General features: G+C 48.1%; 1 protein-coding gene across 1 annotated transcript in view; it reads right to left on the minus strand.

Moving 5' to 3' along the window:
- The window catches only part of Mip (Myoinhibiting peptide precursor), a 581,927-nt gene that overhangs the window by 112,266 nt on the left and 450,732 nt on the right, over positions 1 to 18,929 (minus strand). Inside the window, exon 3 of the mRNA XM_077664070.1 lies at positions 12,247 to 12,460. Within this exon, the coding sequence (XP_077520196.1) occupies positions 12,247 to 12,456 (210 nt within the window). The 5' untranslated portion in view covers positions 12,457 to 12,460. The remainder of the gene's footprint in view (positions 1 to 12,246; positions 12,461 to 18,929) is intronic.

The following is an 18,929-nucleotide window of genomic DNA, read 5'->3' on the forward strand; positions in this document are numbered from 1 at the left end:
CCTTAGTGACCACGTTGTTCTCCACACTACCGTTTTTACTAGCGTTAAGAAAATCCTCAAATCCAAAAAGTACAAACGCTATATGACAAAGGAGACTACATTAGCATGAATCGTGACCTTCTTGTTTTCCATAACCATTTTGCTTCTACATACCACTTACGTTCTACTGAGTTGAACTGGTCTCTGTTCAGATCAGAATTACTGCGTTTGATCCATGGTTTTATAACACCAAATTCGCCTGGAACAAATACCACACCACTGCCAAGCAATATTCCGATCTCGCCATCCAAACTAAACACCGGTTATTTTTCACTACGCTCCCTGAAATGTTACAAAGCAACCTTAAGCGTTCCTGGAAAACACTCACCCCTGATGTAGATAATACTATTTCTGTCATTGACAGCACTGGCTCACAAGTAGGCGTATCTGACGCACCCCATGTCTTGAACCATGCATTCTCTTCAGTTTTTACTAATGAAACAACTCATGATGTCCCTGATCCTAAGCCTTTGCAGCATACACCAATGGATGGCATCACTTTCAACGCAAATAGTATTGTTAAAATAATCGACTCGCTAAAATGTTCATCTGCCTGCGGTATCAATAGAATTAACTTCAAAGTCTTAAAGAATTCTAAAAACGTTTGCAGTCTTATTCTTACCCTCATTTTTCAACAGTCGCTTGATACTGGCTCCGTTTCGCATGACTGGCGAAATGTAAAGGTCATTCCAGTTTTTAAGAAAGGTGACAGATCATCCCCAGGTAATTACCGACCCATTTCGCTTACCAGTGTACGCTCTAAGATGATGGAACACGTCATTTACTCTAATGTTGCCACATTTATAACATCGGTCAACTCTTTTCATAAAAAACAACACGGATTCCGGAAAGACAACTCATGTGAAACCCAATTAGCCTTTTTCCTGCATGAGATTCATTCTTATCTTGACCGCAATATCCCAACTGATGCACTATTTCTAGACTTCGAGAAAGCTTTCGATAAAGAACCCCATTCACGCCTTTTACTTGAAATGTCTCTGTTAAACATTCATCCTAGTGTCTTGAACTGGATTTGAAGCTTTCTAACCGACCGCATGCAATTTGTTTCCGCTAATGGCTTCTCATCATTTTACTCACACGTTCTTTCAGGAGTACCCCAAGGCACAGTTCTTGGCCCCTTGCTCTTTCTAATATACATTAACGATTTGCCTTCTAACATCTAGCATCTTGCATCCGCCTTTTCACGATGACTGCGTGCTCTACCGTCCCACAGCTAAAGCCCAGGATGCGCACACCCTCCAAAATGACCTGGATAACAAACAGCAGTGGTGCACAACGTGGCTAATGTCCTTAAATATTACAAAGACTGTACAAATTTCTTTTCACCGCCGCCGAAATAATACTCTGCCTACATATAAAGTTAACGATATTACCATTATTTCCACTAACTCTTTTAAGTATCTTCGTATTAACCTCACTAGTGACATATCATGGTCTTGCCACATTAACCATATAATAAATTCATATAATAGAGCATTTCGGTATCTCCGTCGTAACCTACGCATGGCACCTTCTTCCTTAAAATTACTAACTTATAAAACATTTGTGTGACCTAAACATGAATACGCTTGCGCAATATTTGACCCCCATCAGTTTAACCTTATCTCAGCCCTTGAATCAGTTCAGAATCGTGCCACTCACTTTATTCTTTCAAACTACTAGATACGCTAGCATATCCGCTTTGAAGTTCCAACTACAACTTCTTTCTCTCGCTTCCCATCGCCGAATTTCACGTCTCTGCCTTTATCGCAGCTTTTTCCATTGTTCACCCCGTGACACTAAGGCCATTCTACCAGTACGTCGAGCACCATGCACAGGCCATCCAAACAGCGCCATCCCACATCGTGCCCGCGCTACTACATTCCAGAAGTCATTTTTTTGTGTAGACAGCTCGCGACTGGAATGACCTTCCCTGCGACTTAGCGCTAATCTCTGATCCTGCCCATTTCAACACTGCCATCGAGGAAGCCATGTGATCGTCATGATTCCCACGTAACATTGTGAGGTGCACAAACGATCCTCGGAGGATTTGTGAACGCGGTGTGTCCACAGTGGTGCGTCGGACAGCGGAGCGCTGCGCCTGCAAGCCCAGCCTTGCGCGTGTGCGCGTGCGAAGGGTGTGTCCGAGGCGACGGCGACAAAGACCGTGGCGAGCACGAGGAGCGGATGGCTGACGTGTCAGAAAACCGAGGTGTTAAGGAAGACAGCGCAGCGGAGATCGTGTCATTCAAGCGTGGAGGTGGCAGCCGTCGGACGTTGGGTCCGTGTTGCCGTGGACCTCCCTTGGATCACCGACGCACGCCTCCTGCGTTCTTTGCAAGTGTGGAGGTGGCAGCTAATGGACTGAGGGCCCGGGTTGCCGAAAGGCACTCTTTGATAGCCTGATGTAACCCTCTGGCGTTTCGTGACGCCGTCGACGGGACCTGGCTACGTTTTTCCTGCGGCTGCCAAGTTGTTCGGGCTGTTGACGGGAGACCAGCGGCGTCTACCTGTGTTCTCTGCTCCTACTACCACCTGGCTCCCTTCCGCCGCCTCCTTCGACGCAGCGCCAGCGACGCCTCCCACTACAACCACCCGCGTCCGCCCTGTCTGCAAGGCATCCCCGCTTCGCCTGGGACGCTCAGTACCTGGTGAACTCTCTTTTTTTATCCTGTAGTGCTGCATGCATGTTGAGTGTGTGTTTTTCTTGTTTTCGTGTCCGTTTATTATTGGCCCCTTTTTCCTTTTAATTATAAATACGGCTTCGTTTTGTGTTCTTTGATCTCTTTGTTTCCTTGTCCTCTTGTTAGAATCTGCATGCGATAGCGTTGCCCTTCGAAAAGACGGGGACGCGTTACCAATTCTCGACAAACATTCATTGTTATCCTCCGTTCTTGCGCCCACCCCTCATGTAATGTCCCGCCAGGGACTCTTGAGATTCAAATAAATAAATAAATAGAAAGGAAGTTCGCTGCGAAGGTGGTAATTAGGGACATGTTCCAGGCGGCATCACTGGAACATGTGAACGCAGAGCTCCAAACATAACATGAAGGAGGTCAGACACACCTTGAATTTTGAGCTCCTTATTTTGGGCAACGCACTCACAACTTCCGCAAAAGATGCCTACGGGGACGCACTCTTGGCCGCAGTAGCTGGTTTTCTTGTCACTTGTGCATATCACAGTCACCCTTGCCGTCGAGTCTGGCTGTGATCCGGTCGCTCAGGAACATGGACACTTTTGCTGGAGGTCGAACAACCGACACGCACGCAATGGACCTTGGCGTCATGCTGGACTTAGGTCTCTTAGGGGCGTTGTTGGGTGACGCAACAGCAGCAGGCCCCAACACAGGGAACTCGTCTAATCGTGGCACAGGCGTCTCAGTCGGTTGGGTTTTGGGACCAGCAATGAAGGATATTCGATGGTTCAGAGCGCTCACACGGAAGGGGCAGCCTCCGAAACTCGCTGGATGATCACCACCGCAACTGGCGCAAGCAAAATCGGCCTTGCAGGTTTTATAGTCGTTGTCGCAACCACACCGCTTACAGCGTCAATCCTTTGTGCAAACTTCGGCCACATGCCCTAACCGTTGGCATCTAAAACACCGTAGAGCAGCTTCAGTGAAGTCTGCAACTGCGTGTTTTGTGAATCCCAGATCAATTGTTTCGGGGCCCATTCTTTTTCTGGAGACTCCACACGACGCTCGAGTCGTTTCACGTTCAGAACACCTTGTGGTTTCAAATAATCATGTAGGTCGCTTTCTGCATGGCACTTTGGTACACCCTCAATAACACAGGTGTTCTTCATGTAGGAATGTGGCAACCGCGCGTTAACTTTGATGTCACCCATCTGAGAGCACTGCAGGAGCTTGTCTACCTGCTCTTCCGTCGAGACATCCAGCTGAAGAGCCCCGTGCATGGTGAACCGACTACGAATCTGAGCTGACCCCAGCAGTGATTGAATGGCCGCGAAAAGCAAGATGGAATTCCTCTTTCTTAAATGAGCCCCTTTCTCTGTGGGCTCAGCCACTACCGGGATCCCGACCGTTGGTTGCTTGCGATGACTATCCAGCTTGAAGCCCTCGTTGTCCACGTCAGCCACATCTACCACTGACTCGTCACCGTCCACGATCGTTGACTCATCCCCACTGAGCGATGAGTTCTCGCAGGACGGGTGATCGTCTCCATGTTCTCGTCGCTCCACGTCTGGGAAGCCATGGCCGCCTCTTTTGAGCCAGCCTCCAAAGATTGGCATGGTCCCTTTAGACATGCCGGCGCCGGAGCAGCCGTTCTTTTCCCTTAGGGACAGTACCACCTTGAAGATGCAGCCGTCCTCGAATACTCAAATAAAACTAGGTAAATTAGGCAAAGTTAGGTAGAGAACCAGAGCTGAGGCGACGGTAGGTCGGACAATGTCTTATTCTTTCTCTTCCCTCCTCCGCCTGACTACGCTCATTGCAGGGCAAAGGCCTCTCCCATGTCTCTCCGATTAATCATGTTCTTTGCCAGCTGCGCCCACTGTGTGCCCGCAAACTTCCAAATTTCATCCGCCCAACTAACTTTCTGGCGTCCCGTGCTACGTTAGCCTTCCCTTGAAACCTACTCCGCTACCCTGAAGGGCCAGCGGTTATCCCGCCTTTGCCTTAGATGCCCCTACCTAAGCCCATACAGTACAGGGTACTGTGATTTCATTTTGATCCTTGCCTATTCCATGTCTTCATAGAAGCTTTCAACGTTCTGGTCATCATGGCTGGATGCAGGCGCATAGACCTGCACTACATTCAGCGTGTGCCTCTTTTTAAGCCTAATTACGACAGCTGCCACCCTCTCGTTAAGACTATAAATCTCTTCTATGTTGCCAGCGATATCATGATTGGTGAGGAATACCACACGCAGTTCTCGGCTATCCGCTGATCCGCGATAGCACAGCATATGCCCACCCTTTAGTACTATATACACCTCACCTGTCCTCCCAGCCTCACTAAGCCCTATGAAATTCCATTTAATACGCGCTAGTTCCTCGAGCAGCACTGCTGTGCTAGTCCCACTTGATAATGTTCTAGCGTTGAACGTTGCCAGGTTCAGTTTCCAGGTTCAGGTACAGCGTGTTAGAGGGTGTTAGATGCGTGCCCCTGGTTTGCCTGTGCCGTCTCTCGCCAAGGTCGGTGTCCCCGGGTTCCGGATCGGGAGACTGCTGATGTGGGGGTGACGAAGAGATGAGAGGGGCTCCGAGGTGAAGAGACTGAAAGGGTTTATTTACATTTTTACAAAGTTCGAAAGAGTGAATCGGGAGCTGGCGAACACACGCCAGATCGCTGCTTAAATAGGGTCCCCTGTCCCCAGGTCCTTAGTTGGGGAATCTAGTTCATTAAAAATGCGTCGAATCAGTGTGATGTAGATCACGTGTCCAGTCTTCCGGGTCCGCCTTCCAGGATGCCCCCAGCCACACACTCTTGCCACTTCTGGCAGATTATGGTCCGCGCTGTCCAGGCTTCAGTGATGAATAGCCTGCAGGGGGTCCCATGGCAGCGTCGAAGGTCAGTCACCTGCACTTCACAGCGGTAGCGTGGGAACGAAGGTTGCCACCGCAGTTTGCAGAAGCTTTCACGTGGAGCGTGGGACCTAAAGGTTGCCACTGCAGTTTGCAGAAGGTTCCACGTATAAGGAAAAGCACAGTCTAAGACGAAGTTGCTTTCGAAACACGAGGATTCCGGCGACGTTGGCTTAGTCAAACCCTGCCGCATTTGCCACAGCTCATTTGCAGTCCCGCCGCTCGCCGGCTCCCCCGTCGTCCCGTCCGGGAGAAACATGTCCCGGGTGGGTCCGGCGTTGAGAACTAAAGACAGGTTCACCAAAGCCGTTCTCAGACAGCGGAGGGCCGTTTCACCCCGTAAACAGCAGGGGGGGGGAGGACCCTTGTAGACGCCACCACCTGCACTCGTGGCGCTTCAACCACATCGACGGCCCTTTGAAGCCTCTGTCGATTGATGATTCCCAGTGGCTTGAATATTCTTGGCATGCTGGCGCCTCCAAACGTAACAAGGGGCACCAAGTGAATGCGTTGTGGTTGTGATGAGCAGTAAGGTATGTTGGGGATGTGCACTGATATTATATTAATTAAAAAAAATGCAGCCATGAAATGGGTACTAAGGATGCAGTGGCGAGTATTGATGTAACCTATGTAATGATGGAGTGCATAGTCCGACGAATGGGCTGACGAAGTTCACTGCAAGAAGAATGCATGAAGGTAACCTGCAAGTGAATTTAGAGCTTATCGAGATGTCCAATGTCTTTTAAATATGTAAAAAGAAAGTTCATTGCAAGTCTCTGTTGCCTGAAGCAGGCTAAGGGGCCTAAAACTTTGTCCATTGTTAGGGGCACTGGGCAGAGCTTCTGCATGCAATGTTCATAGTACGCACGCTCGTTAGTATACGCAGGGCACTCAAGCAGGATATGTTCCACAGTTTCTATCGAAGCACAGTTGTCACAATGCGGACTGTTCATTTGTCCAAAACGGTATCGCAGGCCATTTGTATATGCAGCATTCAGACGAAGTCGGTGATAAAGTGTTTCGAGTTGTCGAGGAATTCTGGGTGAGAGTCTTGATCTAAGATGTTGGTCGATTGAGTGAAGAAATTGAGTGAAGAATTCGTTTTTTTTCCCACCTCTTCCACGCTGCTCTCCTTCAGTCTTTATCTCCCAAATTCCCCTCCCTACGCAGAGTAGAATGCCAGCGATATTGAAACGCCGGCTAAATTCTCTGTTTCTTCATTAAAGAGTCTCTCTCTATTATATTAATAAAAAATGTAAAATAAAGAAAAGGCGCTATTGCGTCAACTCTTAAGGCGAAGTTTAAGCGTCCTCGTAATTTTTTCGTGTTTGTCACTGCTTATGTTGCAACTTCTATATACGTTTGCACCAGCTTATTTGCAATTTTCGGTCCATCAACTCTCACATTCCTATTGCACCACCTGAAGAAGCAGGTATGCGCTATGCTGTGACTATGCCAACATTTGCATATATCATATTCTTCTGACTTTTTATTTCTATCCTGTAGGTAGGTGGTTGCAAAGAACTAGATTGCTCAGATCCCAAAGGGAAGTCACAAGATCACGTGACCTTTCTCGACCAATCAATAATTTAACTGGCGCCTGCCATGGTGGTGGGCAGGTTGCTCACAACCTTGTTCGCAGGTTGCCAACTGCTATGACTGGCACGTTGTGATGACGTCACAGTCACGTGACCTTTCTTGACCAATAAGGGTGGCCCGTCAGGGATGGCTGTGACCACGCCACACGTTCATGTGACCCCTTTCGGCCAGTTAGTGAATTTCGTGACATCGAACACCGGTGCGGTTTCGGTGTGACAACTCGTATACTATCGCATTAATTGATACAGCTGTTTTCAATTAAGACAACAAAGTGCTTTTGTAGAAAACCGAGTGCAAGTTCTTAGCAGGTCATATAACCGAAACAGCCATACCTGCGTGCGTACCACCGTCGGGCCCTTATTTTCCTTCATGATGAGCACTTCGTGGTACAGATGAGGCACTTACGCGCCTATGGGATGCAAGTCGGCGGCGCGTAATTGGCCGCTCCCTAAGTAAGTGTCCACTACCTACTCATGTGGCGCGTAAGTGGCCACTACCTACTCAAGAAGGGGTGCAATAAAGACCCGGCTTAAGCGGACACGAAAAATGCTGCTCCTCAACGAGGCTGCTTCTCTCGCTCGAGCATGATTTTGTATCGGAGCTTCTTGTCCTGATACAGGAAATTCGGGGAACGAAGAAAGCCTTCTCGAATTTAAAGAACCTGCCTGCGAACGCGGCCCGATGCTTCCCGCGGGCGCATATTTTGAAGCGCGATTTCGACGCTGGACGGGCGCTGACGGGGAAGTGGACAGACACCTCTTTGGCAGCGTCCTTTTTCACACTTCTGACACGAACACTGTGGCAGGGAATTTAGTGTTTCCTTACATTCACTAAGGATCGTTTACAACCCATTACTTTAATAATGCGAACAGTGAGCCATTTATTTTTCGCACATATAAGTGGACAATCCTCAAATCACGACCACCCTCAAAAGCAGTGGTGTGTAGCTCTTACATCGTTTTCATGAACAGTTCGTGTGAGAACCACTGAAACGCTTTGTATTACGAAGCCTGGCCAAAAGAAATTTTAGCCACATGATGATATTCTCGAGGTTCTGACGCTGATCTTAAAAGAACGTTTTGTTGCCTATTTGGAGAATATAGTCTTACAAAACTTTTATCAAGCCGAGGCCGGAATGATAAACCATAGGCGAATAAGGAAATTCAAGCCGTTATTGGCAAAAAAAAAAAACGTCGTATGTATGCTTCATACGTAGTAAGCAAACAGTCTGCCTTTAAATCAATGCTAAAATTAGGCTGAAAATTAAATAAAAGATCAATGTATCTAAACAAAGTGTAAATATATCTCTCATGGCACAAAGTTAAAAGAAAATACTAAAGAATTTTGGGAAATTATGAAGCCAACAGCGAGGAGGCGGCGACTATCCCTAATTTATCAGTCTGTATGAATACAGTGTACAATGATTATGAAAATGCCTACAGTCTAATTCCTATTTTAAATCCGTCTTTTCTGCTGCTTACACCAATGACTTACCTGGAATACAAGATGTGGCTTATGACAGCATGCCTACCGTCACTGTCACTTATAACGGTGTCATTAAGCTGCTTTCTAATGTCAAGGGTAAAACTGCTGGTTGTCCTGATGGTGTACCGTCGCAGGTGATAAGAGGTTGCTCTGAAGCAAAAGCACAGGTTTTAGTTGTTTCATTCAATAAATTATTCCACAGGAGTTTATTACGTGCACATTCAAAGGCAGCTAATGTCATACTAGCGTTTTCAAAAATTAAATTCAAGACAGCAGGCCCAGATATGTTGTTGTGCAGACTGTAAAAGAAATGAATATATTATTTACTGTGCCGTTATGAAACACCTTCGAAACAATAATTTCTATTCGAACTCTCACATGCCTTTGTGGCATAGCAGGTATCCACGTAAATGAACTAACAAATCTGACTGCGGGACATAGAGCACGTCTTCTTCAGATAGCGCTCCGTGACAGCGACAGGAATGCGTTGCATTTAGGTTGGTTGCGAACGCCACCAAAGACAGATGAACCGTTTCATAACCAAGTGAACTAGAGGATGACTGATACTATGTTTGGCGATGCAACCAGCCCTTGATTACCCTTATGCTTAAGCACCGTTTCAGATGTGTTGGAAAGCGGCGCCCAGAGACAACAGGACTCCTCAGGATTCCATATTCATGGATTACCTCACTACTGACGCAGAAACCAGAGACGAATCTCTTGCAATACTTTGAGAAACAGCAGGTATTTAAAACCATTGGTGCGTGCATGAACCCTAAGATTCCGCAGTGACTCCTGGGTTTGGACAGGCATACGTTTAAAGAATTTGATCACCCATCGCCAGGAACGTGCAGAACTCTAGGACAATTTGCCGCTCTCGCTGGGAAAAAGGAAGAAAAAAAAATGGGGCGAGGTGCATTTCACAGGCGCACGAGGTCACGAATATGAGCTTACCCGTATACCTGAATAATAAAGTATCTAATGGTTGTTTTTTTCTGTACTCACTAATGAGGCAGAAACCTGGAGGCTATGAAAAGGCTGACAATTGAATTGAGAGCAGCGCAGCAAACTATGAAAAGGAAAATTATCGCAGTAACACCAAGAGACAAAGTGAGAGAGTGGATTATAGAATCAACGCGAATTAAATATCCCATTCGAAGTCGAGAAGAAGAAAGTAGCACGGCCCGGGCATTCAGTGCGGAGAGGGGATAATTGATGGTCGCTAAGGATAACACAGCGCATTCCGAAAGAACGTGCAGAGGAGTCCGGAGGGCACTAGAGATTAGGAAGGCTGAGGGAATAAGGTGGCCGCAGATGGCGCAGGACAGGATTAACTGGAGGTGAGTGGGAGGGGCTCTGTCCTGCAGTGACGTAGTTGGGCTGGTGATGATGACGAAGATATTTAAACCACTACGGTACTGCATTACTTGCTACAGTAAAGCAAGGTTCTTTCCAAAATGCTAATAATTCAAGAAATGTTACGCATGGTTCACGCGCGGTTGCTCTATCGACTGCAAGTCCTAAAACAAACTATAGATAAGCAAATTATAACATTATGTAATGGCTATCAATCTCGTAGAAATCGCAGTATAAAGTCATAGTGTTTCTGGGTTTAAGAAAAAACAAGATTTTGAGTTTTTTTGTTTACTGCTAATTTTTGTTCAGTACATTTTACTTCGTTTATCAGTGTTCACTATTTCTATTGTGATAACATTAAGAGCGTTAGTTCTTATTCAGCACGTTTCGAGATATCAAGGTTCTGCTACCACACTGAGATCACAGCACCATCAGTGGCCGCAACTAGAAAACAGCAATTCTCGATGGATGGACGGACGGACGGACGGACGGACGGACGGATCGATGGATGGATGGATGGATGGATGGATGGATGGACGGACGGACGGACGGACGGACGGACGGACGGATGGATGGATGGATGGATGGATGGATGGATGGATGGATGGATGGATGGATGGATGGATGGATGGATGGATGGATGGATGGATGGATGGATGGATAAGGCTGAACCCTTGAAATCGGGCGGTGGTTCAAGCAACCTAGCCATGATTTGTGAAATTTTACTCTTGTCTTGATTTTAGCCACCAATCATTAAACCTTCGCTTGGTTGCTTCTACCGGCTTAAAATCTACTTTTTCTTCACTGTCCTTAAACACCAATGCTACGGATAAATCATCCCGCAGCTTTCCGCTGTAGCGTGAAGCCCTTTACAGAAAAGTATGAAGTCTTCAGCCGTTTCCTCCTCCTCTCCGCACGCAACGCACGTGTCTATCTCGTGGTACCTGACTCTGTACGTCTTAGTCCGGAAAACTCCCGTCCTGGCCACAAACAACAAAGAGCTTCCCCCAAAATTATCATAGATATTTTCTTTAGCAATTTCCTGATTAAAGATTCTGTATGTTCCCAGTGCCGATTTCGTCAGCATCCCTGTTGTCCACAGAGCTCTCTCTGTTTCTTTACCCTTATCTTAACCGATAATTGCTGATTTGCCCACCTACTGCTGTCCAGATATTTGTTTGTCAATTTTCTAGTTCGCTTTCTCCATTTCGTGTCAACATTCCTTATGTACAGGCATCTGAAAACTTTCCTAGCCCACCGCTTTTGCCCCAATTTTCTCAATCGCTCCTTAAATGCTATCTTACTGCTAGCTTCTATGCTCTCGACCGACACCCATCCCATATCACCCTGTGCCCTATGATTTGGTGTATTGCCATGTGCTCCCAAAGCTAGCCTCCCTAAGCCACGTTGTTTAACTTCTAACTTTTCTTGAACATCTGGTCTCATGCACAGGACCGCACTGCCTATAGTCAGACGAGGAACCATCACACCTTTCCAGATCCCTCTTACCACTTGTTATCTTTTGTAATTCAACTGTGCCCTATTTTTCATGACAGCTACATTCCTACTAGCTTTATTCATTACATATTTTTCATGCTCTGTCAGATAATAAGTACCGTTATTTATCCACACCCCAAGATACTTGTACTCAACCACTACCTCTAGTCTGAACTCCTGTATTCTATGCTCGCCGACCTCATCATTAAATATCATGACTGCAGATTTTTCCTTACTAAACTTGAAACCTAATCTATATCCCTCTGTACCAAAGATGTCTATCAACTTCTGCAAATCTTCTTTGTTGTCACATATTAACACAATATCATCCGCGTACATTAGTCCCGGTAATGACTGTTTAATCCATTCCCCTTGCTTTAAAAAAAGAAATGTTGAAGCTTAGTCCGCTCCTCTCTAGTTTGGCCTCTAACTCTTGCAGGTACAAGACGAAGAGCAAAGGATACAGAGGACATCATGGTCCAATATAGTGGGCAGAGGTGGAACTATATCAGTATAACGTCAGGGGACGAAATGGCGGCATCATTTCAGTTTCTGTAATCCAATATGTCGGCCGCGCTAAAATTCGTTGCGCACTCCTATCTCCCCCCCCCCCCCCCTTTTTTTTCGTAAAACCGGCCGGACTCCTCTTGTGTGTTTCAGGAGCATGGCGTTTCATCTTCCAAACCGAGATGGTTGACATGGCATTCCTCTCGAGGGCTTACCTGGTAAGGTCCGTAAGGCCCCCGCTTGCCCCACATGCCGGAGAGACGGTTCCAGTCGGCGGCGCGCTTGCCCCACATGCCGGACAGGGCGTTCCAGTCACCGCCTGCCTGTGGCTCGCCGCGCGCCTGGCACACCAGCAGGGAGCCCAGCACCAGCAGAGCCAGGAACCAGGCCAGGCCGCGACCGCACAGCGCCACGCTGCTCAGCATTTTCCTACGCCAATGGCGACGACAAAGTGCACTGGAGTTTTTGAACCTGGCTCAACCGCGTCTGCCGCAAAAGCGCGACTCCCAAAGAGCGCCACGTGCAGTCCAGGCAGCAATGTCACAGGTCGGAAAGGCCTGTATAATATTCTGCATGCAGGAGCAGAGGTTATTTATGGTAGTCCGCCGTCATGGTCTACGAAACATCAAAGTTGTAATGGAGAAGTGCCTCTGTTGCAAGTAGGAGCCATTCCTGTCACGACGGTAGGGGTGCTTGGACGCTCCGTGCGTTAATTTTGGCTATCGAATTCGCTTTTTTATAAGATGAATACTGCAGCAGCGAGTATTGGAACTTGGTAGTACCGATGCTCGACGAATACCTGTCTGAAACACTTATGTGAGCACCTACCATGTCTGACGCTATCTGCTGCAAACCGAGCATGTCAAGAATTGTGCCCTTGAGATTATAAGACGCAGCGTCATAGGACTGCGTGTACTAGATAAAAAAACAACTTTTCAATGGAAATGCTCCCACAGAAATAAGGAAGGCTCAAAATCACGAGAACGATAGGAATAGGCTTTCGGTAGCAGTCGGCTCCCAGAAGGAGCGGAGGAGCCAACTTCTCTGCGATGCATATATGCCTTTAGGTGACGTGATTACACGCTAGGTATGTAAATTGAACGAGGAACTCTGGCTATAGCTTATGCAGCAACTTCAAAGTGGATGACTTGTGATCAGTGTGTGGTAAATCTGAGATGAACTGAAGATATTTCAATAGGATGTGTCAGCATCCAATGAAAGAAACATAGCGCAGGAACAAAAAGACGACGACGAGACAGGACAAGCACTAACTTTCAACACAGCGTTTGCTGCGGAAAGGAACATATATGCCCTTCTGAATCAGCGGAAGGGAACAGTGAAGAAACCCAAGTAAATGTTGCTGACAAACAGCCAAGCCACGTGCTAAGCCAAGAAATCAAGCTCCTTCCTTAATAATACGACAGACGCCCTATTGACATATCTCTTGCCCGAGCTGGCTGCAAGGCTTCCATAATTATCCTTGTCAGTTCGTTACGGTTTCGATACAAACTGATTTTCTTATCGAACAAGGGATGGCAACAATGGTTCCGCGTCGCTATTTACAATGCGCAGCCAGATGGCGGTCTGTGGCAATGTTACAGACTTCTTGTAGCGATAGGTTCACTACGCCAGGTAAAGCCAAGGTCACCGAGCCGAACCGGAGCCGTTAATGCGCATGCGCCAAGCAACAGGTGCGCCGTGCGTGACGTGAGAGCTGCGCCGTTGCCGCTGCCGCCGCCGACTCCGCAGCCTTGCTGCGTGCGCCGCCCAGCGAGGCTGCGGCGCGCCTGCGCATTTGGGACACAGATGCGCGCCATTGCTCGGTCACTTTATAAACACAGGGCGCGAAGAGCTCGTTCTTCAGATGAACGATGGGTGAAAACTCGGAAAGTCCGCGTGTATACTGCGACCGATATCAACGGCGACTGCGGGAAGCCACGTCGACGAATCCTGAAGTTGTGGCGTGGTATAAGGCAAGTCGACAACGAGCCCAAGAAGTCAGGAATGCCAAACGACGCCGTCAAGAAGCCGACAGCGACAAGCCGCGAGCGAAGTCACGTCTTCTTCGGGTCAGCTATCGCGTACAAACGAAGTTTAACCGGACCTAAACCATCGGCATCATTTTTATTGTGCTCTTGAAGACGCACGTTAAAACATCAGCCGCGTTGGCCTATGTAGTGCCTATCACATGAAAATGCAAGGCACTACATCCGCCTCGTATTCGGGAGGTTCAGGGTTCGATATCCAGTGCAGTCGGGTGCCTAACAGTTTTCTAATGGGTACAAGATTTCCCCCGGCCTCGTGCCCGGCTCTTCTGGGGTGAAATTCTTGGTAAAAGGGTCTTGGTCAGAATGAATGCTGAAGGTTTCTTCAGCATTCATTCTGATGTATTATCTTCAGAACAAGTGCAAATGAATGATAATAACGCGTAAGCTTTACCAGTGTTCATGCATGCATTTCATAATACGTCTCCTTTGAATTCTGGCTCTGATTATAAGTACCTAAAGACTAACCACATGAAACGAGGAAGCCCTGAACTAACTTTAATCGCCCCAGTACTTAACTCTTCCATTCATCAGAGACATTAATATAGCATAAGAAAAGAGGAAGACAAGTACGAAGGCGAAAAACATAACAAATCACTCTGAAATCAGGTCGAGCTGAAGAGTGCAACCTGTTTATCTGCTTGAACTGTGGTAGAGTTGCTTCGAAAGAAGCGGCAGAAGAGAGTCACAGGAAGACGACGGTAGACTCCCGCCACCAGCCCCAGGAAACTGTCAGCAGCACGGATTCTCAGTCCATCGGCTGCCACGCCCACGCTTGAATGGGACGGAGGAGGCTTGCGTCAGTAATCCAAGGGAGGTCCACGGCATCACGGACCCAACGTCCGACGGCTGCCACGTCCACGCTTGAATGGGACGGAGCAGGCTTGCGTCAGTAATCCAAGGGAGGCCCATGGCATCACGGACCCAGCGTCCGACGGCTGCCACCTCCACACTTGAATGGACGCAGGCGGCTGACGTCGGTGATCCAAAAGATGTCCACGGCGGCACAGATGCAACGTCCGACGGCTGCCGCCTCCACGCTTGAATGCCACGACCTCCGCTGCACTGCCTCTCTTCATTCCTCGGTTTCCTCACACGTCAGCTCTCCGCTCCTCGTGCTCGCCACGCTCTTCGTCGTCCCCGCCTTGCAATCACCATTCGCACGTGGACACCCGCAACGCTGGGATGGCACGTGCAGTGCTCTGCTGTCGACGCCACCACACTAAAAAATCCCCGACGATTTGTTGTGCACCTCATAGATATCGACGCCAGCGCTCGTGCAGACGACCGCTGGGTGTTTATTGCCGGAGAACGGAACGGGTGGGGTTGGACAAAGCTCAACTGAAAGCAGGAGCTCAATCTGAAAGTCGGATGGTGTCCTCCTTTTTGTTCTGCAGCGGCACTGTTATCTTCGTCTTCAGGGCTGTCACGCTCTCTCTCTGCGCAGCCGAATCTACCACGGGCGAGGTTGACAGTGATCTCAGCGTGGGAGGCGGGGCTCTGTGGTTTAAGTCACTCTGTGTTCTGTGGTTTAAGCCGCTCTTCCGGAGAGGCCACCACAGACACACCAAATCACCAGAAGCGTTGGTAACATGGCGATGCCGGCTGTCGTAGCGAGCTTTGGAGCGCTTTTGGGAAACGAGAATCTGCAAGCGGACGAGCTTCTTTGGACTATGCACGAACAGTCATCGACGAATTATGGGAATATGGTGTGCACCGAAAAGAGATTGTGTATAGGATAAGGAAAAGGCTGTAGCTGGTCGTCACAACTGTCTCGGTGTTGAAGGCAGGCGTGATAAATGGCAGATTGGTGTCTTAGTTTATGTGGTCGGACGCGACATACGTGCACAGCATGTTAGCAAGTGACCGGCTCATACGCTCCATCAAAACATTTGTTTGACGGTGATATGGTGCCGAGTGTGTAAAAAGCGACGCGCACAAACGGAGTTCTACAATATCTGCCGTAACTTGGCGGCCTCGGTCACTGAATATCACAAAATAGAGGTCCATGTGGTATAGGATGGAAAAGCATAGCAAGTAGAGAGACACTTGGTACATGGCGACAAAGGACACAGCGTGTGTTGTGAAAAGCTCCATGGACGAGGGACTAGAGAAAGAAAGAACGTTCCTCTGCGACTGCCGACTACGAAGAAAAAGAGTGGCTTCCAAGAAGGAAATATTTTCACTTTTGCTGAGCAGCAGGTTCCCGAAAATATCAGCAGTAATTTCAAGCTAGGCCCCAAGCATGCCATCGAGCCTAGACTAGACGATGCGCAAAAGCTTGCTATGTCAATATCAACAGCAAGAAATGTGGAGGAAAAAGATCGCTCCCGTTGCATTACAGAATGCGTGGAAGTTCCAGAGCGCACCAAAGCAAAATCTGTCAAATGCAGTCCTGTCGACCCGCCGCGGTGGCTCAGTGGTTAGGGCGCTCGACTACTGATCCGGAGTTCCCGGGTTCGAACTCGACCGCGGCGGCTGCGTTTTTATGGAGGAAAAACGCTAAGGCGCCCGTGTGCTGAGCGATGTCAGTGCACGTTAAAGAACCCCAGGTGGTCGAAATTATTACGGAGCCCTCCACTACGGCACCTATCTCTTCCATTCTTCTTTCACTCCCTCCTTTATCCCTTCCCTTGCGGCGCGGTTCAGGTGTCCAACGATATATGAGACAGATACTGCGCCATTTCCTTTCCCCCAAAAAGCCAATTATTATTAGTCCTGTCGACACGGTAGCGAAGTGGATATTTTCAAAGGACCTAAGACTCGTGTTGTCTGAGAAGGAAGGCTTCTTTACCATTTTTTCGGAACGCGAATTCTATGATAAGGCCCTGTCAGCGGTAGAGAACTTCGAGGTGTCCCCTCTGAAAGAAACCACCATCAAGCAGCAACCTATCTCCCTTCTCAGAAACCTCCACTTCTCCCCCACTCGGTTTCACAAGGCTTAACCGGCGCGCCGCGCCGCCGGTAGCTGCCACGGTGGCCACGGCGCCGCCACGCTGAAGGCTCTAAATGCTAGCGTAATGTAGGCGCCCGGCGCGCGCACCAGCTGGGGGCTCTGACGTCACTCCGCGCATGCGCACAACTGACGAGGCGGGCGGCGTCTGCTCCACCATCGGCGCAGCGGCGAGGCTGCGGCGCGCAACCCAGCTGCAGGCTATGACGTCACTCCGCGCATGCGCACAGTTGGCGGAGCGGACGTCCACGGCTCAGCGCTCAGCCACGCTCACCTCGCGAAATGGCTGGCGTAGTGTAGCTATCGCTACAAAAAACCAACAAGGTCGATGTACCGCTCAGAGCGATTGTATCAGAAAGCAGCACATGGCAGCAAGACGTTTCAAAATATCTACAACTTCACCTTTCATCTCTGAATTCCTGTCGCCCTTTGAGGATTCCCAACTCTGATGCCCCGTAGACTTCCTAAAAAAGCAAAACCCTAGCAATTGCTTGGCCTTCAGTATGGACGTCGCAGGCCTGTATTAGAGCCTCCCGCATGACTGCCCGCTGAAACGTGTAAGAAAGTTTTTATCTAAAGTCAATGACGAGCTGGTGTTCATCACACAATATGGACTGTCAGTGAATAGTTTCTTGGCACTCCTACGATTTTGCTTGCTTTCCCCATTCGTAGGGTGGTAGGGCAAGCTGTTTGCACAGAAAACAGAAGTGTGCATTGGGTTCAGCGTCGCCCCAGTCTTGAGTGACATTTTTTAATGTACGTTGACAAGGACTGACAAACTTGGCGGGTCTACACCTTAAAACCGTCAGATACGTTGATGATTATCTAATTTTTGTAGGACATGGGCTGTTTGTGGCTCGCATGCGTGACATTCTAAAAGTGTTCAGGGTTTGTGGGTCAGGGTTAGAGTTCACCTTCGAGTCGCCAGTGAATTAGGAACTGCAGTATTTGTACCCGCGGCTGCGTTTCGAGCAGAAACGTGTATACTAGAAATATTCAAGAAGGGTTTTGAGGCGGGCTAGTTGGTGGATTTCGTTCATGATTGAACTACGCGAAAGAAACGGGGACCAAGAAGAAACACGTACACACACACAGCGCAGACATCCAACTTTTAATTCGAAAAACGCCTCGAGCATTCCGTTTATGCACACCTAATCACCACATGACACAGCCAGGAACCAACACAGCAGATAAGTTTAACAATTCGAAAAACGCCTCGAGCATTCCTTTTATGCACACCTAATCACCACATGACACAGCCCGGAACCAACGCAGCAGATAAGTTTAACAATTCGGTAGATCCGAACTAGGGAACCAATCTAAAAAACAATTTGTAAGCGTGTGCATGCATGCCTAAACACAATTGTTACCTAGATAAAAGGAGAGAGGAGGAGGCAAGTGAACACCTGACATTGAATTTGAAACAGGTCAGCGCTAAAAAAGACAAACACGGCGAGAGAACGACGACACAAGGGATGAGCGCTACTAACAACTGGTTTTATTTTTCGCTTCAGGGAAAGTATTTAAAGCCTTGTCACATCATATCATGCACACAGCCAGGGGCGTCAACATTTTTTCATATAAAAAAGTTAAGATATATATCTTAACACAGCAAGCCACAAAGAGCCAGTAATCGACAGCGTGAATAACAGAGAAAGAAAAAAGGAAGAAACAAACAGGACTAATAAAAAATTAAAAAAATAATCAGTTATTTTTTAAACGCGTCTCAAGAAATGGCCGCTCCGCAGAGAACAACGCTATTGAGGCATCGCTCACACACTGATCTCGTTTTTTGTTTATGTGGAAAGCTTCCAGCAAGACTCTGGATGTTCTGCTTGCGCTTCTGCCTAGAACCTTAGCCTCGTTAAATCGTGGCACACATTTGCACTCCAGAACATGC

Source organism: Amblyomma americanum, chromosome 4 (assembly GCF_052857255.1).
Source record: "Amblyomma americanum isolate KBUSLIRL-KWMA chromosome 4, ASM5285725v1, whole genome shotgun sequence".
NCBI classification, from domain to species: Eukaryota; Metazoa; Arthropoda; class Arachnida; order Ixodida; family Ixodidae; genus Amblyomma; species Amblyomma americanum.